Source organism: Akebia trifoliata, chromosome 3 (genome assembly GCF_017979445.1).
Source record: "Akebia trifoliata isolate Shusen 1 chromosome 3, ASM1797944v1, whole genome shotgun sequence".
Lineage (NCBI taxonomy): Eukaryota > Viridiplantae > Streptophyta > Magnoliopsida > Ranunculales > Lardizabalaceae > Akebia > Akebia trifoliata.
This window is the reverse complement of record NC_141377.1, coordinates 50,916,751-50,938,995: the sequence shown is the minus strand read 5'-3', so window position 1 is coordinate 50,938,995 and position 22,245 is coordinate 50,916,751. Positions and strand designations below refer to the sequence as shown.

Genomic DNA, 22,245 nt, shown 5'->3' with positions numbered 1-22,245 from the left:
AAGATTCATCGAGGAATTTTATTCCCCATTTTAACAAATGGACCGAGTAGTTGCACGCGACTAGTAGATGGGGGCACCCTGATCTTAGAAAATATAATTTTTTTAATTAATCGTTATAATCTCTCGCAGCATATAAACTTCATTAGGATAATCTACTAGTTAATATTCTTGAATTTTGTGTGTGTGTATGTGTGTGTGTGTACTTATCGCGGGTATCCCACCATTCACGTGAAACTAATTCCATGATCACACGCATTGCCCCCTTGGAAAGTCCTACATGCAACTAGTTGAGCTGAGGGTCACCCAGATCCTAAAGGGCGGCCCCAAGGAATATTCTCTATTCTACTCACATTCTTTTTGGCGACAATTGCAAGGTATTGATTTTCCAATCTTTTTTGTTTGATTCGAACATTTTGGTTGAGTCGAATGCAAAAAATTGAAGACATAATTGTAATGTTTGATTCAAGTGTCTGTTTCACAACAATAATATATGTATTGGCTATTTCGAGAAGATCCATCTAGTATTTAAGTAATAAAAAAAAAAAAAACTAGAAATCCAAATTGTCAAGATCAACATTTGTAGCTTTGAGAACGACATTTAAATCGTCGAGTTTAACATTTAAATCGTCTAGGTAAAATTTTGAATTGGTGAGCTTGACAATTGGAACTTTGACCTCGACAATTGGAATCACCAATCGTGGGACCATTTTAGGTCAACTACTATAAATTTTATCTCAACTATTGGAATTGTCAAGATAAAAAATTCTAATTGTCAAGCTCACCAATTTTAAATTTCAACCTCAACCTTTTGAATTTTCATTTTCAGCCTTGACATACATAGATCTTCTCAAAATACCCAAAATACATATATTATTATCGCGAAATGGACACTCACATCAAACATTAGGACTAAAATATTCAAAATTTTGTGAATCTCAATTGCGATGATCATTTTTTAACACAAACCATCAAAATAGATCGACAATTACGTATACATGTTCAAAATTGGGCCTATATCTTTCTCCAATGACCATTTATCATTAAAAATGTCATATGGATTACGAAAATATATCTAGGTGAAGAATCACAAAAAGGTAATTTGGGTATTTTGAAAATATTAGAAGGGAAAGTGAGGGTGAGGAACCATTAAGATTGAAAAAGTTTAGAGTCAACTATCCAGAATTGACTTAAATCAGTGACTACTTACAAAGAAATCCGTATTAAGTAATTTTCTTTTTCTTTTTGGAAAAATTACTTAATGGTCCCTGGTGGAATTTTTAATTATTATTTAGTCTTTGACTTAAGTGGTTTAACTAAATGGGAAATGTTTAGCACTAAACATTTTGGCAATTTTTTTTCAAAACATGGGTTAGAAGTTTTGGAATGGGCTGATTTTTGGTGAGAATGATCTTTACGGTGAGGAGATCATCATCATCAAAAATCAGCCCATTCCAAAACTTCTAATCCCATAAAAAATGTTTTACAAAAAATGGATGGTCCACAATTTTTCAACTTGTAAACATGGGGCTAGAAGTTTTGGAATGAGCTGATTTTTGGTGAGAATGATCTCTACGGTTGGCTAAAATGTTAGCCAAAATGTTTGGTGCTGAACAGGATCCTAACTAAATAGTCTATTCAGTAAATTCCTCTTTTCTAACCAATCCCTGAACCTCACTCTAGACACTTCTCACGAATGCAATGTTGAAATTTCCCTAACCATTCAAACTCACCATTTAAAAAAAAAAAAATTTGAATTTTCAACACCCCAATTGAGTTTTGGAGATTCTATTCCTATGAAAAAGATTTGAGAATGAATAAAAAGTTATTTTTATAGATTTTTTCAAGTATTTTGAAGATGTAGGTAATTTTTTTAAAAGAATTTTTCAACTCTTTTGTTGCGTTTTTGGATAAAAACCAATTAAGGATAGTTCTTTTGCTTTGAAATCATCCACACAAGTTGTTGTGTCAAGTTTTAAGTTGATCTCTCCTTGTATTGAAAAAATTCGAAAAAAACGAAAACAAATGGATTTTACAGCATCAAGCTCGACAATAATTATGGGTAAGCTCAACAATAATTAAAATTAGTGAGGTACACAATAATATTTTGACGAGCTCGATAATAAAAATGGTGAACTCAAAAATAAAAATTACCAACTTTGACGTTGTAAAATCCACTCGTTTATGTTTTTGTTTTTGTTTTTTTTTTGTTTTTTTGTTTTTCAAGTTTTTACAACTAAAATATATGAAAAAATCAACCTAAAACTTGATATAACAACATTTGTAGATAATTTCAAATAAAAATAACCATCCTTGATTAATTTTCATCTAAAAATCAAATAAAATAATTGAAAAAACCTTTGAAAATGGCTTATTTTTTTTCTTCTCAGTCCTCTCATTTGAATGGAGTCTCCAAAAGTCAATTGAGATGCCCTAAATCCAAATTTTTTTTAACGAAAATGGTGAGTTTGAATAGTTAGGGCAATTTTGACACTTTAAACATGAGAAATGTCTAAAGTGGGTCCCTGATTCAGGTATTGATTAGAAAAGTGAGATTTACTAAATGGATGATTTAGCCCATCCCTAAAAGTCAATGACTAATCATAAAGAAAAATTAGTGTCAGAGACCATTAAGTAATCTCCCCTTTTCTTTTTTACGAGGAGATAGAGAAAAGTCAGTGCTAGGGACTAATAACATTTTAATCTGAACAAGTTATATTCTAAGAAACGTGTTATCTTTTGCAAGCTTCTTATATAACTTGATGTAATCTTTCACATTAAACTTGAACTCTCAAACTTTTTTTATAATACGAAGGTCCCTCAATTTTTTTTCATTCATTTAGCAGCATTCAGAGATGAAAGGTAGAGTCATTGTAATTGACCGTGGAGTACCCCAAGCTTCTAGAAGCGGGCAAGGAATGGGGATGTTTAGGGATCGTTAACCACATGATCCCAACAAACTTACTACTAGAAATGAAGTCAATCGGTTGGAAGTAAGTGAGATTCACTCATTTTCTTTATTTTTAATGGAGGTATAATAAGTAAAAGTTGGGGTGTCAATATCAGCTCTTTATTTTAATTTGATCTAGAAAATTCTAATACTCAATAAGGCTTTCAATTGATCGGATCAAACTTGAATTCCTATTTGTTCATATGGTTCAAGGATTTTGATTCTAATAAGAATTCAATTTGATAATTTATTGGACCATTTATAAATTAATTATGTCGTGATTCGATAAGGAGTCGATCACATAAAATGTGAGGAAGTATTAAATTATTATTTACATTTTGTATATCAAATGGAATTTGACTTGATCTAGAGCCGATCCAACTGGTCTAAGATTGGTCTTGGATCCGAATATTGAGACCTGATAGAAAGCCTGATCCAATAAGAGTCCAATCCAACGTTTATCGGATCAAAGCTGGATCCATTCTTGTCAGATTGGTTATACAATAAGAGTCCAATCCAACGTTTATCGGATCAAAGCTCGTACCTGTCACTATCACGTGGACACATTTCCTTACAATAATTGGACATCATGCGTGCCTGCACGGACAAGTTTCCTTAAAATATTGGAAAATTGCTGTTGCAGGGATTTCTTTCTAAATAATGTTAAATTTTGGGAGATAACTTGATACATAGATAGTCCATTTAGTAAATTTTTTTTTTCATGGTCCCTCAGTTTTTTTCAATCTTTTAGGGGCATTCAGAGAGAGAGAGAGAGATGGAAGGTGGAATCGCTGTAATCGACCTGGAGAATTTTCCAGTGGAGTACCCGAAGCTTCTGGAAGCGGGCAAGGAATGGGGATGTTTTAGGATCGTTAATCACAAGATCCCAGCAAACTTGCTGTTAGAAATGAAGTCAGTCGTCAGATCGCTCCTCGATCTTCCCACGGAAATCAAACGGCGTAACATTGATGTGATCCCTGGTAGTGGATACGTGGCGCCCAGCGAGGGCAACCCTCTCTACGAGGCCTTGGGCCTATACGACATCGGTTCCGAAGAAGCGGTTCACACTTTCTGTGATCAATTGGAAGCCTCCCCTCACCAAAGGTACTCTTTTTATTTATTTTTTTTTCTTCTCGTGTTTGTGTTATAAAAGAAGCGAAATTGTATTTAATTTAAGAAAATAATATGATGCAAACGACATCTGAGTACTGGGGCCATGAGCATCAAAAGAACTGTCGGAGATGGAAAGTATCCCTAGAACACCGTTACAAATCTCGAGGAAACGTGTTTTTTTTTCCCATCTCAGCAAAATAGTTGATGTTTAGTCACGAAAGGTCTGGGGCGGATTTAGAGTGGGGCTGTGCCCTTACAAGAATTTTCAAAGTCTATAAATTAATGAGATATTAATGGGCAAAATCCTAACTCACGCCCATACAAAAGTCGTTCGTAACTAGAAAAACCTATTATTTTAAGAGAGTTCTATTGATACCCAACTTTTACTTATCACACCCAATTTAAGATTAAGACACACTATTCAAATATTACAGAGGTTTGGCTCAAATCATTATCTCAATGTTATAACGCACGTTGAAATAATTTTAATTGTTTATAGTTATAGACTCATAAAATCTAGCCCAAAAAGAATTTTTTTTTTCGGCAGATAGGTCTGCCCAGTAAATCTCTCTTTTATTTATTAATGAACTCAACATTTTTATTGTCTAAAATTCGATTGGGATGTTGAAAATCTATTTTGGATGAAAATGATGAGATTGAACGTTTAGGACATTCAATCGTGAGAAATGCGGTGAATGGGGGTTAAGGACTGTTTAGAAAAGAAATATTTACCAAATGGACTATTAAGAGAAACCCTAAAACTTGAGGACTGATTAGAAAGAGATCCCACTACCATGGTCCTTTAAGTGATTTTCCCTGAATTAATTGGATGAGCTATCACGAGTCGACAAAATAATATTTTGCCTTTAAGAAAGAGGAAAACATATGTTGTGATGCAAGTGTCCCGACTCATGATTTATGTGACGTTGCTAGTGATATGTTGCATATTTTGATGATTATTAACTTGAAAGGTTTGTTCACTATATTATGAGCATCATCTTCAAATCATTGAATGGACCTCGAACTTAAAATTTTGTTTAATGATGGGCACTTGTTACCTCCTCCCCTAAAAAAAAAACAAGTAAAAATAGGGAAATAATCCATTCAATGGCTTTGTACCGAATCCATTCATGATGAATTGGTAACAGGTTACTATATTGTTATGAATGGATTTGGTAAGAGGTCACCAAATGGACCCTTCAATATTTTCATTTTTCTTTAATAGGGACGCATTTTGGGATCATGTGAGGGGTAACAAGTGCGAATCTTCTTTAATATGTCAACGATACTCATAATCCTAAGGGATTCAGTGAATATGGTGGACATTTGAGATATATCTATTTGATGACATGCTTTTTGTCAAAAAAAAAAGAAAAAAAGAAAAAAGAAAACTTTGACATGGTGACATGTCCTCTTGACCTCAGTCTTCTCTTATAGATTGATGAAAAAATGCATCTTCAAGCTTTTCAACCTTTATGACAAGTTATTTCTAACACAAATGCTGGAGTGACACAAATGGGGACACATGGGTGACACAAATGACATGGTGGCACACACATAACCATGGATGCTTTTTACTCGTATCTCGCAAAAAAGCATCTACGGTTATGTGCATGCCACCACGTCATTGTGTCACCTCTGTGTCCCACTTTGTGCCACCCCAGCACAACTATATTTCTAATATATTAAACCTCATCTTCGTTTTCAACCTTATCTTAATCGTTGTAGAAAACTCTTGATTTTTTTTTTATCCAAAAATATATCAATGTCTGTTTCAAAAATCCTGTCTTGTTTCTTAAGTTTTATGATTGTTAGAATCTTTATATTGAAGAGGATAGTAAACTTTATTTTAAGATCAAAGTAGATAGATTCTTAAGGTTAAAGAGTAGGATAAAAGATTTCATCCAAGAGGTTTAAGATGAATGATTTGAGGAAGACAAATCAAGGGTCTTTGGTTACATGTCGAGGCATTAGGTCATTTTTTGTCAGCGTCTTGTGCATTAAAAACAGTTTCTTCAAAATTTTGAAGTGGGCAACCGACTTCAAAGTTGGACTCTCCTTGGTACTGGTCTTCTATAATAGACTAATGGAAAATGATGGAAATAACCTCATCTCCATCATTTGCCAAAAACACTTGACTCTATATTTTAAATCATCGTCCTCAGCCTCTTCAGTCTTTAGGGTAAGTATTTTAATTTATTTGGCAATCCTTAAGTTTTGTGAAAAAAATTCTTGGTTTTCTCATAAAAGTTCATCATTATCTTTAACAGTTTCGTATGATAAAAAATTTTCATCTCTTTGTCACCAAGTCTTCCTCCATAATCTCTGTTCTTTAATGACCATTTTGGATCTAGTGAACCAACTATTGATCGATCTTGATTTGATCCTAACCAAACTTTCTTGACAATTGCAATTATCGCAGAGACATAATCAAGTCGTATTCCCATGCATTACATGAGCTAGTGACGGACATCGGGGGCAAATTGGCAGAGAGCATGGGTTTGGGCTGTGACTTGGTAAAGGGGTGGACATGCCAATTTAGGATTAACAAATACAACTTCACAGAGGAAACTATAGGCACCTCTGGGGTTTGTATACACACAGATTCTAGCTTCCTAACCATACTTCAAGAAGACCACTGTGTTGGTGGCCTTGAAGTGATGAATAAATCAGGCTCATTTGTACCCATTGATCCCTTACCAGGGACTCTCCTTGTGAATCTCGGGGACATGGCAACGGTAAGTTTAATAATCATTAAACGCTGGGTTTCTAAGTGAATAATGTCAAATATGTTTTAATTGAAATTTGTGCACGTGTGCATGAAGATTTGGAGCAATGGCATGTTCCGCAATGTGAAGCATCGTGTGCAATGTAAGGAAGCAGTGACACGTGTTTCAATCGCATTGTTTCTCTTAGGACCGAAGGAGGATGCGGTGGTAGCTCCTCAAGAATTTGTAGACTCAGATCATCCTCGTCTCTTCATCCCTATCACTCATGAAGATTTTCGAAAGCTTCGATTGTCAAGTGGATCACGAGCTGGTGAAGCTCTGGAACTACTACGCCTTACTACGAGCTCCTAAATTACTCAAGTGCGAAGGAACACTAATTAAATATTATAAGAACATAATAATAACAAGCTCCTAAATTACTCGAGCGCAAATAATTCGTTACAAAGGTTGGTCAGATGGGTTTTCTCCCTTTGTTTAGTTCCCTGTGGATTACATAGCAAAAGGAAGAATTGTATGGTGACCACTCAATGTACTCATCAGATCTTCCCTTTAGACATCTTTTGATAGCTTTTTGTTGATCGTCGGATAGACATGCATGGACAAGCTCGAGGAGGCCAGATAAATTTAGTGAAGAATCCTTTGCAAAATAATACAGAATCTTTGGTAGGATAACCTTCTTGTCCTTGTAAATGGAGACTCTAGCCTGAATAAACTCATCTTTGGCGAGACTGAGCTCTTGAAATACACTCTTCGCTGTGTAAACTCGAACCTACAACAAATAATTACCTAACAAAACTTAGTTTCCCAAGTGATTCGGGCCATATAAAGTATTTGACAAAAGTTAAAACATTGTAACTAATTAAAACATGAATAGAGGACTGAACCCATACCGCCGGATCAGAGTATGCCCCTGAACAAAGTGCAAAATGAACAAGTGGCTCTGAGTAATCAAGGGCATAGGCATGTTTACTCCCACTCTCGAGCTTTGTTCCAGGCAAGAAAAATTTCTGTAACCACTGCAGTCAAGTTTTGTAAGAAATAGTCAAGAGGATCAAACCAATTTAAACGATTATTTGTTTGGCTTCAAGTACAATATATGATTACACATCTATGAACTAGCATTTTCTTTGCTCATTTTTCTTCCTCTTTAAAAACTACAACACATGGTTCTGTGAAAATAAACGAAACAACAAAGAGGTCAAAATCGCACAAAACACAAGGATTTATGTGGTTCGGCAAGGTGCCTATGTCCATGGATCAAATCAAGAAAAATCACTGTTTTCTCTAAACTTTTACAACCCTAGAGATATCTATTTATAAAACCATGAGTTGCTAAAACGTGTTTTTCTCCCAAACAGAAACTCCCTAAAAATAGAAAACCCTTAAGAAAATATTACATAATTGCCCTTTTCATAACCCTAAAAAAATTTTGGCAGCGGGGGCCCTGCCCCCTACACCCCTGCAACTCTACGTAGCGCAACAGAATACAAGACATCTTATACACAACATAGGGTTCACAAAAAATTAGGTAATTCTAAAACTTATAACCCAAATACCCAATCAAAAGTTTGACTAGATCGAACTAGCCATTTCACCAAAACTTTGAGCATGCAATTAGAAAGATTAGAAGTTTGAGGCTGGTTTGACTTTTTCTGAGTAACTCCATGAGGAGTCCATTCTCACTTAAAAACAGCTTCAACTCATTTTCAAGTGGATTTCAGCTTCAAACTTTGAGCATGCTAATATTTTCTAAAGGGTTTTCTACTTTTGGGGGGTTTCCTATTTGGGGAGATTTACATGTTTTAGTAACTCCTGGTTTTATAAATAGAGATCTCTAGGGTTGTAAAACATATAAGAAAATTGTGATTGTTCTTATTTTGATCCGTGAACGTAGGCCCACTGCCAAACCAAGTAAATCCTTGTGTGCAATTTTTTGCCTTTTGCTGTTTTGTTATTTCACACCCTAGACTCATCTGCATGTGGATCTAGCGGACCCATGTAAAAATTTGCACATGAAAACCTGTGGGCAAGTAGCCCCCACCCCACCTGAACACGTGTGTGCACATTCTTTTATGTTCCATCACCATCGAAGCCTTATCCCTGATATTTGGGATTGGCTACACGGACCTGTTCCTCCACTCAATTCTGCCTAAATCCATGTTTCTGACATATATTCTTCTTAATGGTTAAAGAAAATTGGGAAAACATCGTAATATCTATAGGTGGAATATTTTTTATCCAACTTTTGATTTTTCAAAAATATGTGATTTTCAAAACAATCTGTGTATGGAGGATCTTTGATCTTAAATAAGAAGCATACCGATGCTGAACGGTGCTGACAACATCCTAGAATGGAGCTTCGTATTACATAAGCATTTATGGAGTGTCCCCCCACATTATATGCTGCCTGAAGACGGCATTTTCAAAATCTTAATGAAAATATAAAGAGCATATCATTAAAACTTTGATTACAAACAGAAAGCTAGTACTCCAATTATTACCTTTAGAATGAGGGATGTACTTCTCATGCGGTTACGATGAATTCCGTATGCTAAATATGCCTGCAAAAAGAACCATGCAAAAAGAAAAACATTAGCTAAAGCAACTCTCTTGTATCAGAGAGCCCACAAAGACAAATTCGAAAGGGTTTTATTTGGCTAAGGAAATTCCCCGTGGGGGACCTTCAGACGTGGTCCCGACTGATGTACACATGTCCTAAGTGTAATGCACAGGAAGAGAATCAAGAGCTTCTCATCCTCCCATCTTAATCCGAGTACTATATAAGCCAAGGATAACATTTTATGCCAAGTAGGTAGGGATGTGGATTAGTCTGTACTTGCTTCCTATATTATGTGTAAGGTGACGTGATCCCATGATTGCTCAGACTCTCACGAATTGCCCCTTGTGATCTCAATTTTGCTTATGCCTCCAAGGCTTCCTCTTCTTCAGTGTCTCCGTCGAACATGTTTTAGCTTAATGAGTCTTCCCAATCCTGACCCAGCCTGGAATTTAGTAGCTGGCACGTTACAGGTCAGCCACGCTCATTAACGCCCATATACATCTTGATGCACTCCAATAGGTCACTTATTCAAATAACCCTTGAATAAGACCTAACATAATGCAATTTATTGTACAATTTGCAGAATCATGCCAATATTAGTAGTTTGATTTGTTTTTTATTAGTGTTGTACCAAAACTACTTTAGTATGGTTTTGGGTTCCACAATTTTTTATTATTAGCTAATAGTTTTATTTTGTATTTAGTAATTTGAGTCATATTAGACATCTGGACAGAATTGAATGTAGAAACATGATTTGTTTAACGGCAACAAATCTTTGGGACAAGGCATCGATGATGGTGAGTAATCTGTGTCATACTGAACTAGGAAAGTTTCTAAGGTCATCAATAAGTAGTTCTAATAATGCATTGCTATAATTCAAGGTATGTGTGGAGTAAAAGATAATTGAATATGGAATAGAATGAGATTTCTTTCTATAATAGAGTAATGTTTTCAGTCTGGGAATCGATTTCCTAAAGATCGGGTGTGATGGTATGCTGTGCAAGGTGCGATGATTTGTAAGTTATTAGTTCAATACTATGTGACAAAGAGATGAACACATGAATCAGTGTCAGGCATGTGTAAGACGTGATAGACATGCTGACTACAACAAACCCAATATGCTAGCACATCCATACCATTTCCAAATGTTGACATGCATCTTCTTAACAGATTAGTTGATGTTAATTACACAAAATAGTAATAATGCATGAAGATAAGGTGAAATATAATAAAATAATTTAATAAATTAAATATTTCTTTCCTAAAGTGAGCTTGTATGTCTGAAAAGTGGGCACATCATTCTGTCTGACACTGAAAATTCTGAGAAAGTATCTTTGTTACATAGGTGGTACAATGCTAATTTGTGAAAAGTATAATATATTGATCAGAGAGGGAAAACAAGTGGTACAATGCTAATTGTGGATGCAGATCCCTAGATCTAACAATGTATGCGATAAAATAAGATCGAAAGTGGTTGTACAATCAAAGCCTTCCTGGATCAATTATTGATTCTATGTTGTGTGAAGAAAGGGCTTTTGTTCCCCTTTATCTGCAGCTGGTGGTGTGGTACAGCCCTTTTATAACCATAGGTTTCTGAACCTGAAATCAACAATCTCTTTTGACAATAGAATACGAGGCATAAAACATAACACTCATCAACCCTATCTAGTAAGTTTTATTGGCCTTAGATTGAGTATTTGTTTCTGTACTGCCTTTGTCCTATGTCATATCTCCTAGATTGAACCTCATGAATGGTCAGTGCCAACACCATGCACTGAGCCACACTTAATTTAGCTGAGCTGTTTTAAAGTGTGCTCTTGAGGTTCCTTAGAATATGCAATGCACATCTTGTGTGCGGAGCCGATCTTGAGCACCATAGAAAAAACAATTTCATTTACAGACAAAAATACTCTGCAGTATTTAGAGTCCTAGACCATAGATTGCATCAAAGTAAATCAAGTGAGTTCAGCTTTAGAAAGACATACATGCATCACTAAGGCATTGTGAATGTTGATCCAGAATGCGAGCTTCTCTTCACGTGTCATCTTCCTTGGGTCAACCTTATCAAGACGTTGAACCAGTGACCTACAAAGCATATAAAATTCATCATTCAAGACCTTGTGTTTAGTAAAAATGTGATACTTAAGAATGGATTACTAAACCTATTCCTTAACTACATATTGAAAATGTTAGCCAGTTTAATTTCATAAAATTTACTTTAAAAAAAAACACTAGATATACCAAAAATAATTTCATAATCTAGGTGAACATGGGATACCTGAAAATTTTCAGCACCGAAGCGGCATAATTAAACTTGTCATCATCTAGACATATTTTTTGAACCTCTATCATTTCAGCATATGGTCCATTTTTATCTTTCATACCTTTAGGTTGACAAGGATTCACTGTTGATTCCTCACTGAACTGAGGACTCCAGTTATCATGAAGATTCTGTGGTGAAAATGTATTTGACGAGGACAAGGACGAAGTAGGAGAATCAGACAAGCTTATAAAGGACCGAGGGGGATTGGCAAGTTTGCAGTAAATAGCAGATATGCATCTGACAATGTCTTCAGAAAGTTTATCGGGGGTCTCAGGGACATGATCAGTAAGAGAAGCACCAAGGTGATCTGCCAGGCTGCGAAGACCTGAATCAGCTTTCTCTATAACCTGAGAGAAGTACACAAAAATCATTACAGAAAAGTTGGATGAAGTGTTCTTATAATAAATAGAGAAAACCATAATAAGAAAATGCAACACATAAGGTGGGAGAGAAGAAAGACATGGAATAATTGGAAAACTAAATACTCTCTCATCATTCACAATTATTCATGAAACACATGAAGGGAAAATAGGATCATAGATATGTTTTTTTTTATGAGTAAGATCATAGATATGTTTTAAGAAACAAGGAGAAGGGAATATGCTATTTATGGCCCTAATCTCAGCTTAATTCATCGCATAGTGCTGGGGGTTCGGGGTGTTGGGCTTTGTGGAGCCTAGTTATGTTTGATCCGGTTGACGACCCGACCCGACCCGAATAATGTTGCGTGGTATTTTGATGGGAAATTTTCTGAGGCTTAGTCCATGGAGTGGAGGCTTGCATAATATATAGAAGTCGTTTTTGGTGATTAGGATTTTTTGAAGGTCTTGGTTGTCGTTTTTGGGACTTGAGCCGTATTTTGTAATTCTTCTCGATAATAGTGAAATCCCTGCAACTTCGTGGACGTAGGCAACTTGCCGAACCACGTAAATATTGTCTTGTGCGTGTGATTGTTTTCCTTTTTTCAACATGTGTTTTTCTCTATTTTTGTTTCTCACAGGTTAGGAATTTCGGGTTGAATTCCTTACACGGGGGGACGGCAATCCCTTTACCTCGCATTGTTTTTGGCGTCCATACAACTTCTCGGGGGTTCTTGTCGGTATTAGAAAATACGTGGGAAGCCCTAGGATGGCATACAAATATATTCTCTGGAAAACCTAAATTGTATTGTATTTTTTGTGACATCATCAATAAGAAATTTTCATTGCTCCCGTGGACGTAGGCAATTTTGCCGAACCATGTAAATCTTGTCTCTTGTGTGATCTGTAATTCTTCTTCTTCTTTTTTGCATACTTCTTGGTGTGTTAATCGTCTGGATTGTAGGTTATCTGGGTGCTTCTGCACAACAAAATGCATAAATTATCTTTCCTTTAAAAGATAGAACTACCAAAAACTTGGGAGATTTTGCAAGAATCTTGAAGTTCAAGCCTCAAGATGGAAATGTAAGGCTCCAGGCACAAGACCCATGATCATCTGTGAAGCAATGAAATTCCTTTCACCATATAGTATGTGATAATATTGAAGGTTAATTATGAGAAAAAAAGCTTAGTTCTTAAACACAAAATCTAGAAAAACATACCAAATTTTACACAAAATATTTTAAAATATATAAATAACAAAACATAGTACAAGTTTTGAGGTGACATGCATACTCTTTTAGACGTATTTTTGGGACAAGGAGTGAAACTGTGATTATCTGAACCAGCTGAACCACATACATGGGAAGTTAGATTATGCTGGATTCTAGCACTTCTCGGAATGTCAATATCATGATGGAACGAAGATTGGGTTGTCACATCCTGCAACAATGATCCCGTCTTATTTTGTAGATAAGATCTAAAGCCTTGGTCTTTGACAACAGAAGGTAAGGTGGATAGCTGGTTTTCAAAAGCTGTCCGATAGAGTGAAAGAAGATATTGTTCCAAATGCATAACCTCCAACTCAAGCGAGGCGATCTCCTTGATCAGTTCTGCAGCAGCCTGCATTACATAGTCCAAGGGATAAGTATTCAAATAAACAGAATCTAAGCTAGAACAGAATCGCACTAGAAAATTAGACTTGTTAACTTTAAGGAATAACCGAAAATTGAATGCTAGGCACATATTTATATGTACATTGTCAGCTCAATTAAAGATTTGTATACAAAGTTGGCCATTTAACACCCAGAGGTTTTGTTATCCCTACAAATATATTGCATACTACACTACTAGATCCATGTAATGATGATGGGAGATGTGTAGTAAAGCTCAAAACTTAGAATGAGCTCCTATTTTGTTTGTTTGTGTGTTGGCCGGGGGGGTTAGTCAAATGAGTTTTAAGCCAATTGGAATCAATACTTTAAAAGGTGTTTGCAGCTCATGCCATGAGGATGGGCTTCCACAAAACACTCTACACCTTATGTGTCTGTGTGTGAGGCTTTAACCAAGGGGGATGCCTAACACCTTCTATACCATTTCTAATGCCCCGTGTAAGTGGTGCGCACCATACGTTGATATATGTGTGTTTGTGTGGTGGGGATACAAAAATTGACAAAAATTAAACTTTTTTTAAACTACTACAACCTACCACCAACAACATATGCATGTAAGCTGCATGCCTCTGATACAAAGCATTCATCATGCATAAAAGTGTGAACCATCCACATTTTCCAAAGACTACAACCTTGAGGCAAGCTGCTTTAAAACAGTAGCAGCATCATGCCCCTTTGCCAACCAAGTATAAAAACACCATCAAAGCCCATGAATTTAACAAGGCGTATGGGGATTTATTAAGATGCCATTTTATTCATTTGGGGCAGATAAGATAGAATAAAACTGGCTGCCTCAGTGTTGTGTGCACTAGTTTAAGCTCCAAAACTCTATCTAGCCCATGTAAAGCAAACAATAATTAAAATTGTGGTAGACTGTTAGTTTGGAACTGATACCACCAGTATGAATCTTAATTCAGGCAACAGAAATGATCGAATGAGAGTTGTGAATTGAGATTGCCCTTATATTGACTTAAGCTGATTTGATCCATATAAAGAGATCATCATCACCATTATTAAACCTTTATCGCCATATGTTTGGTCAAAACAAAGAGTAACTAGTAGTACCCTGCCTATCTTCTAATATATTGTTTTAAAGAACTGTTTTGGATAAACTGTCTGGGATCACCCACAATTTAATTCTTTCCCTTATCAGATGTAACTCACATATTTTTCTAAATATGGAAATTCTAACAGTACGCAAGGCCTACCAATCATTCAATCCCTTCAATACATTTGTTAATTTGGACCAATATTCAAGGAGAGAGACATTCATCAAATGGAAAAAAAAAAGCTCCCAATCATAGTTTTATAATAAAAAATATCAATGAACATAGAAACAAAGAAAGAGTTAGAATGCTCACAGGACTGGATACATCATTGGGCAATCCATTTTTGGGAACACTGCAAATAGAAACACTACGACATAAGCAACAGGTTAAAAGCATGTACTTGGATCAATTTTTTTTTAAAGTTTTTGATGCTTTGAATTGAAAGATACTTAATCAATAAAGAACACCCTTCCCCCACACCCTGAGAAATTATTCTTTTTTTGGAAGAAAAATGTGCTGAGTCGTTCTAACATAATTCTAAATGTCAGACTTACAAGTTTGGTTACCATTTGATCTTTCTATGATTAAAACAAGTAAACATTACTACAAACAAACTTTAATTCTCTCAGTAATTTGGAACTATATCCTGAAAAATGACTCCAAGTTCCAAATCTTACTTCAAGTATTAATGTTATAATGGAGAATCTAACAGCTTACATTGGCAAATTCATGTGTGAGGAGGGAGTAGAAAGACATGATGAAGAAGGTGTATGACAATTAACTCTTAGCATCTTTCCCCTCCTTAAAATTCTCAAAACCTGAGAGAATCCAACAATAGCTTCGTTCAACATTAAAACAACTTTAAAAAAAAAATCTAGAAACAAAAAAGATAGGAAGCTTAGTGCACAATAAGACTGCTGAGCACAAAATGCCATCTGAAACAAATGGAATAGAAATAAACAAGAGAACCAACAAACTAAATTGATGAGATTGGAAGTGTAAAGGAAAGGATATTAGTAATTAAACCTTACCTGACCATAAATTTAAAGGAGAAACACCCAACTTGAATCTCAAGAAAGAATGCTGAGATGATGGAGTGAAACCAAAGAAGAACCCAGAAATACAGAGAGACTAAAATAGGCTTCAATACCTCTAATAAAAGAAATAGATGTAACCCAACACTAAATAAAGGAGTGGGTATCAACTGTTTCATCAAGAAACTAATCTGAGATTTTCTTAACTGGATTTTAAGCAACAAAATCTCAGAGAGAAGAAGATATGATTCAATCCAAGAAGAAAAAGTTGAAGTGGGAATCAATTATTTTAGAGAGAGAAAGAGGCTGTTACAGTCTTTTATTATGATACAGAATCATTAAATTAGGGAGAGAGAGAGAGGTAAGCAATAATGACTTATGAAAATGAAATAACTAGGGGAGTAGGTGTTTCTGCTCTTCCTAATCCACAAAAAATAATCTCAAATTATACATTGGAGATGCTACAATCTTAGAACCAAAACATTGTTGTAATTTGGTTTTTAAAAAAATAATTTTGATTTATGATATTTTGTGATTAGTTTTAACTCTTAATTCAATTTCCAACAAACCGTCTGTATATGTAATAAAAGATTTGTATTTCAATAAAAAAAAAATTTATTAGTATAATATGAGGTAAGAGTGTGATACGTTAAAATGTCACATAGATCTCTTTTGTTGTATGTTAGGTAGTAGAATCCAACCAAAATATATTCATTATTATCTCTGACCTTCATCATTTCAACGAAAAATAACAAATAAAAAAATGCATGAGATCACCAGACATGACTCACAAGAAGGGATCTTTTTTATTTATTTATTTATTGTTATTGGTCACTTGTACGGGTAATCTGTAACTGTTGTTTCATGGATTTTAGTTACCGTCCCCAAACCCGAATAGAAAATCGTACCCAAACCCAGACCCAACCTGAAATACACTCAAATCAGACCTGACTTGGTTTGGTTCGATTTCCGTAGCCTAAAACTGGATCGAACCCATAATCGATCTGAAATTTACTTGATATCTGTATTCAAACCAATTTTTCCAAGACAATTTCTATTTTCCCTCCACCATGTTTTTTTCTTCTAATGTAAGATTTATATATGATTATTTTTAAATTTATTTTAGAAATTAAACTATTTGTATAATTACAAAAATTATGGATTTACATATCTATAGTTTTAAACTTTATTTTATAAATGAACTGTTTATATAATTCAAACAAATTATATTAAGTCTTGAAATAAAATACTTTTAATATAAAAAATTAATAGATTTGAACTTGCTCGAAAATTACCCCAAAAATTGGGTTGGGTAGAGTATAGGTATAACAATTATAACATTACCTGATCTCATTGGGATTGGTTATGGATTCCTATGTAAACAAATCGAACCAGAAATTTTGGATTGTATTCGATACACAAATGTACAGCTCTAGTGGATGGAATCAACAGTCTTCCAATCATGAATTGGATGATGTTGTAGCGGTTGATATAGATTCAATGTGTACTAATTAATTTTTTATACTAATATGATAAAGTAATTTTTCATAATCAAGAACACAGACCTTACACATTATGTGTAAATGACAGATATATTTTTACTATTATAATAGAGAAGACGGAATAGAAGTGGTTAGACACAAAAATTTGAGTGGTCATAAATGCCTCAACTTTTATATTTAAACTTAATATAATCAGTGATCATTTTGATTTTTTTTTTTTTTTTTTTTTTTTTTTTAAAAGAAGAAAATTGCAGCCCATACTTAGGTTTCTTAATTTTTTTTCAAAAAAAAAAAAAAACCTCTTTTCTCATATAATATTCAAAAATCTTTTAATCAATATTTAAATTACAAATAAGCCCAACCAATACATGCCACATTCTAGTTATTAATTATTGAAATTAGTTAATAAATCAAAACAAAATTAGAAATGAATGCATTTGAAAAAATTTAGGAGTGTCTCCACTAAACAATAGATTGGTGATAAATTTACGTTCTTTTTTCAAACGCTCACTTACTTAAAGAGCGTATGAAAAAAGAGTGTCAAGTCATCACAACTCTAAATAATAAATTAGGAGAAGTCAATCAAAACAATTTGGACATACTCGATAGAAATCGATTACAACCCAATTAGAAAAAATATTAAACTTCAAAGTCTTAAAAGAGTGTGAAGAAGATATAAGAGAATGTCGATGGAAATGGTGAAAACATAACTGAACACATTTTCAATCATTGAAGATGTGACTAGAACGGAGGAACGTGATTCCTTTAATTGACAAATATTTAAGATAAAGGCTTTAATGATGATGACTAGCACTTTAGTACACATACAAATTGTTGGAAACTTGGTAACAAAAGTGAGTGAAAAAAATTTAGATAATTTAAAATTTTGAATTGAATGTAATGAAAAATTAGTACTTGTCTTTTGAATTAAGATTGAGACATGCGATAATGCATTGTCCCAAAGTGAAATTCACCCTTACTACAGTACCATAGTTTTGTAGGCGCCCGCTCTCCAAGATACAATGGCTCATGTTCCAAGAGGGTACTCTAATTGGAATGTTACAATAAATTTCACTAAATTATTTGCTCTCTTAATGCAATAATAATAAAGTAGATGATGATTAATCAACTAGGTTACGTGAAGGAGATAAAGATGCTGTGAAGTTTATGAGTTTATAAAATTGAGAAAACGAAGGAATAAAATAAAATAAAAAAAGGTGGTTATTCGACCAGTCACCAAACCCTTAGTTCTTGTCTCTCTCTTGCACTAGTTTAGAACATACACAAACATTAAGGAATTTAAGGACACAATGAAGAGACTCAAACGATTGAATTTTAAAGTTTAAAAGTAATTTAATTTGAATTGGATTTTTCAAATAAAATTTGAACAAAAACTTACTCAATTTAACTCCCAAGTCTTAGCCGGCGCTTGTTGTGAAATGTACGGGTCGCAAGTGCACACATGCTAAGGATTTTCGAAAATTGAATCCAAATCCCACTAGAAACCTTGGGTTTCCCTCTTGGATCTCCACATGCACATGAATCTACCTACCTAGTACCCATTATCTTTATTAATTTCAAGGCTAAAGAAGCAATAATATGATAAGAGTTACATTATCTGATTTTTATTTTTTATTAATTCAATGTGGGCTAAACAAAAAAAATACAAATACAAATACCAAAATCACAACTAAACAAATGGATTCTCCACAAGGATTTTCTATATTCAGTCACAAGAAATACAATCTATGTATTTCCAACAAAAACAATACTGCATACTTACCAAATGCAACAGATGAGAGGGACTTCTTTCTAAATCACCTGTTATTTTTAACTTGACAGTCGAGGTAGTAGACATTTTTCTTTTTTTTTTTAGTTCCCTGTCACCAGCTTATCTTGGACAAAACAAATTGATTTTCATCGTAGAAGTTGAAGATGGAGCAGATTGATACCAATATTCATTTTCTTTAATGGGATCACAATCTTGGTGAAAGACATCACCTCCTTCATGATTACACATGAACCAAAGTTGATGGTTCCATGATATATTTCCATCTCCCTCCTTTAATTTAATTAATTGTAAAAGATTTGATCTTTAATGTTTCTCGTGTTCCATTGATCACCATAAGTTGATCTAGTGTGTAGGACCATGACAGGTTCTTAGGATCTGCTTTGTTTGTAATTTCTTCAATGTTCCTTGTCTAAGTTTTGGATAATTTAACCAACATTCGTTGGTGCAATGGCCAAGGAATTCCCTCCACAGGTCTTGAGTTCAAACCCCTTTGTCAGACACTCACAGGGATTTATCCCTTCTTACCTTGAATGTGGGGGTATTACATGTACCTCGAGGATTTGGGCAAGATATGGTGCTCTAAAAGGTCAATTGCCACAACCCTGCTAGTCAGGCCTACAAGTCCCGAACCCCATCATAAAAAAAAAAAAAAAAAAAAAAAAAGAGTTTGACTATCCCTTTTTAAGGTCCTTGGGGTCAGCTTCTGTCATCCAAAAACATGATTAGATGCTTCATGGTTGTAGAGAGCAAAATTCTATAAATTATTTATGAAGAAAGTTATTTTTCACCGTTGAATTTTAATTTTAGATTTGGGAGTTATGTGGAAGTTTGATAGCTATCCATTTTTAAAACCTCGGATCAAGCTAAAAAGAATATTAAAAAAAAAAAAAAAAATCTTTTTGGGATCTGAGTTCTTCCATGAAAATTTAGAGGGTTGTGATGTTGGATTGCTAATGTGGTAACTAATTTGAGCAAAACTACCCTTAATAATAAGGGTCAAAATCTTACTAAGTTAGTAAGAAAAGTGTTTCACAAAAAACTAAAAAAAGTTTTGGATGATTTTTGTGTATAACATCTTTTTTTTTTTTTTTTTTTTTGCTCGAATGGATTAGCATATTGGCATATTAGCAACTAAAACCATAATCCTTTAGATTTCATGGAAAAGTTTAGAAAAAAAAAAAAGAATCAAAAAACAATTTCCTTTGAACTTGATTAGGGTTTTGAAAATGGACAGCTTCTAAACTTCCACAAAACTCTCAAATTTAAAATTAAAATTCAACGGTAAAAAATTACTTTTTCTTTTAAAAAGAAAAATAATTTAAAGTTCACAGAATTATGTCCTCTAAAACCTTAAAGCATCAAATCATGGATTTGTATGCTACAGGTTGGGCCCAAGGGCCCTTAGTAAGGGTGAAATCCTTACTAATATAGTAAGGCTAGTTGGACCTTATAAACATTTAGAAAAAGGAGTGAGGTGCACACAACCCCACTTTATTATTTTGGTCTTCCCTCCCTTCAATTTTATTGTATTTTCTCTCTTCCCCACTTTCTAAATATTACCCCTCTAACTTTACTCTCTTTCCTCTAGTTTTATAATATATATAAGAAATTAACTGGCAAACCCAATCATCAATTAGATGGCAGGCTTGGGCTAGGATTTTGAGACCCATTAGAACTGGACCTTTTATGGCCCGACCCAAACCTGACCTAGCCTGGCGTGGCCCATTGACTAGGATGAGATCACAAATGTTCAAGTTAAGAGCCCACAGAGCTCTCATAGGGGGGCCATCCACTTGCTTGATCTCTCTTCATTGTTGATAAAAGGCAGTTGAACTTCCTCACATCCTTGTCACTAAAGATTCCAACGGTTCCACTCTTACATTAAACTACTCTTACATTAAACCATAATTTTCAAAGAAAGCTTGTAAAGATAAAGAGCCATGTGAAGTCATGTTGTTGTTCTATGTACTAAGACCTTATTTGCTGCAACTCTACTTTAAACAAAAGTCCTCTTTAAAATACTTTTACATGAATCACAATTACGCCTCAATTGTTTATTGACAGTGTTAGGAAGTCATTTTAAGGTTTAGAAGCATTTTTCAAAAGTTGTGGGGTGTTTGGTTAAAACCAAATTATGTGTTTAAGGTTGTGCCAATTGATGGATCGTAATTGTACATGAACAGTCAATGTAGCATTATTATGACTAGTACAGAGTATGTGCAAAAGCACGTGTATTATATAAAATTAGGATTTATACATGATTAAATTTATTTTGTAATTAATTTAAAATTTTCAAATGTAAAATCGAATTTTTTATCCTAAAATTATCGTTTAATATGTTATACGGGCCTTTTTATAATTAAAAATATTTTAAATATTAAGTAAGGTGATTTTGAAAATTAAATAATAAAACAGTATTTTTAATCACATTTGTGGGATTATAATTTTATATTGATAGGATATATTGTGATTAAAAATATTAATCAAAGGAAATTTTAAATTAACATAATAATAAAAGGATAATTTTTGAACCCGGGGGTTGGCTCAATGGAAATTTCGGACCAATAAGTGATTAATACCCATGGGTACTAAGTTCGATACCCAGTAAGAAAAAGAATAATTTTTATAATTTAGAAAAACAACCAAACTAATTCTAGGATTTTTTTTTTACCTTGATCGTAGTATGGTTAAAAGGAAGGAGTCGTTCTAGAGTGACTACATTTTTATTGTGTTACACACTGTACTTATGTGGTAGGGTGCTCATAACCATAGATGCATTTTCTCGAGATACGAGTGAAGGCATTTATGATTTTGAGCGCACCACATGTGACGTAGTGTGTAACATGGTTACTCTAGGTTTTTCCTAAAGCGTAATGTGGGGCCTTCTTTTTTATATTTTTGACCAATTTTAAAGCCTAAAGCACTTCGAACGTTTGGAAGTTAAAAATTGCTTCCAATAATCTGGGCAAACTAACCTAAAGATACCCTTTGATTGATTTTTTCCTTGAAAGATAGGTGTGTGGGAGGGTACAATTACTCCATCTAAGCCATTCATATCATATGACTCCAATCAGTGTCAATCTCGATGCAAATATTTCATTCTTATTTTATTCGTAGAGGGCCGATGATTGAGAGTAAGGAAGCACTAGATGTGAGTTTCACTTAAG

General features: G+C 34.2%; 2 protein-coding genes across 5 annotated transcripts; one reads left to right on the top strand and one right to left on the bottom strand.

The window, feature by feature from the left end:
- The first annotated feature begins 3,667 nt into the window (after positions 1 to 3,667).
- On the top strand, positions 3,668 to 7,341 carry LOC147407771 (2-oxoglutarate-dependent dioxygenase DAO-like). Its single transcript, XM_086436516.1, has 3 exons — positions 3,668 to 4,051; positions 6,483 to 6,798; positions 6,886 to 7,341. Exons 1-3 carry the CDS (start codon positions 3,723 to 3,725, stop codon positions 7,138 to 7,140), a joined length of 900 nt encoding a protein of 299 aa, XP_086292642.1. The 5' UTR covers positions 3,668 to 3,722; the 3' UTR covers positions 7,141 to 7,341.
- LOC147407770 (Serine/Threonine-kinase, putative (Protein of unknown function, DUF547)) lies at positions 7,241 to 16,143 on the bottom strand. Of its 4 annotated transcripts, none has more exons than XM_086436513.1 (10): positions 15,782 to 16,143; positions 15,468 to 15,568; positions 15,063 to 15,117; positions 13,325 to 13,651; positions 11,628 to 12,019; positions 11,335 to 11,434; positions 9,291 to 9,350; positions 9,110 to 9,196; positions 7,680 to 7,796; positions 7,241 to 7,558 (listed from the first exon to the last, which is right to left on the bottom strand). In XM_086436513.1, the coding sequence occupies exons 2-10, from the start codon at positions 15,539 to 15,541 to the stop codon at positions 7,241 to 7,243; spliced, it is 1,530 nt and encodes a 509-aa protein (XP_086292639.1). In that variant the 5' UTR covers positions 15,542 to 15,568; positions 15,782 to 16,143. The 4 variants fall into 4 exon arrangements, with proteins under 4 accessions (XP_086292639.1, XP_086292641.1, XP_086292638.1 ...); XM_086436515.1 differs by having other exon boundaries at positions 7,680 to 7,805; positions 13,391 to 13,651; XM_086436512.1 differs by having other exon boundaries at positions 7,680 to 7,805; positions 15,782 to 16,141.
- Positions 16,144 to 22,245: the final 6,102 nt, after the last annotated feature.

Excerpts from the sequence above, each read along its gene's own strand:
- LOC147407771 (XM_086436516.1), top strand. The coding sequence starts at position 3,723 with ATGGAAGGTGGAATCGCTGTAATCGACCTGGAGAATTTTCCAGTGGAG. Across the intron at positions 4,052-6,482 it reads GAAGCCTCCCCTCACCAAAG|AGACATAATCAAGTCGTATT; the intron begins GTACTCTTTTTA and ends CAATTATCGCAG. Across the intron at positions 6,799-6,885 it reads ATCTCGGGGACATGGCAACG|ATTTGGAGCAATGGCATGTT; the intron begins GTAAGTTTAATA and ends GTGTGCATGAAG.
- LOC147407770 (XM_086436512.1), bottom strand. The coding sequence starts at position 15,541 with ATGCTAAGAGTTAATTGTCATACACCTTCTTCATCATGTCTTTCTACT. Across the intron at positions 9,197-9,290 it reads GTACATCCCTCATTCTAAAG|GCAGCATATAATGTGGGGGG; the intron begins GTAATAATTGGA and ends TGCCGTCTTCAG. Across the intron at positions 7,806-9,109 it reads GTCAGCACCGTTCAGCATCG|TGGTTACAGAAATTTTTCTT; the intron begins GTATGCTTCTTA and ends ACTTGACTGCAG.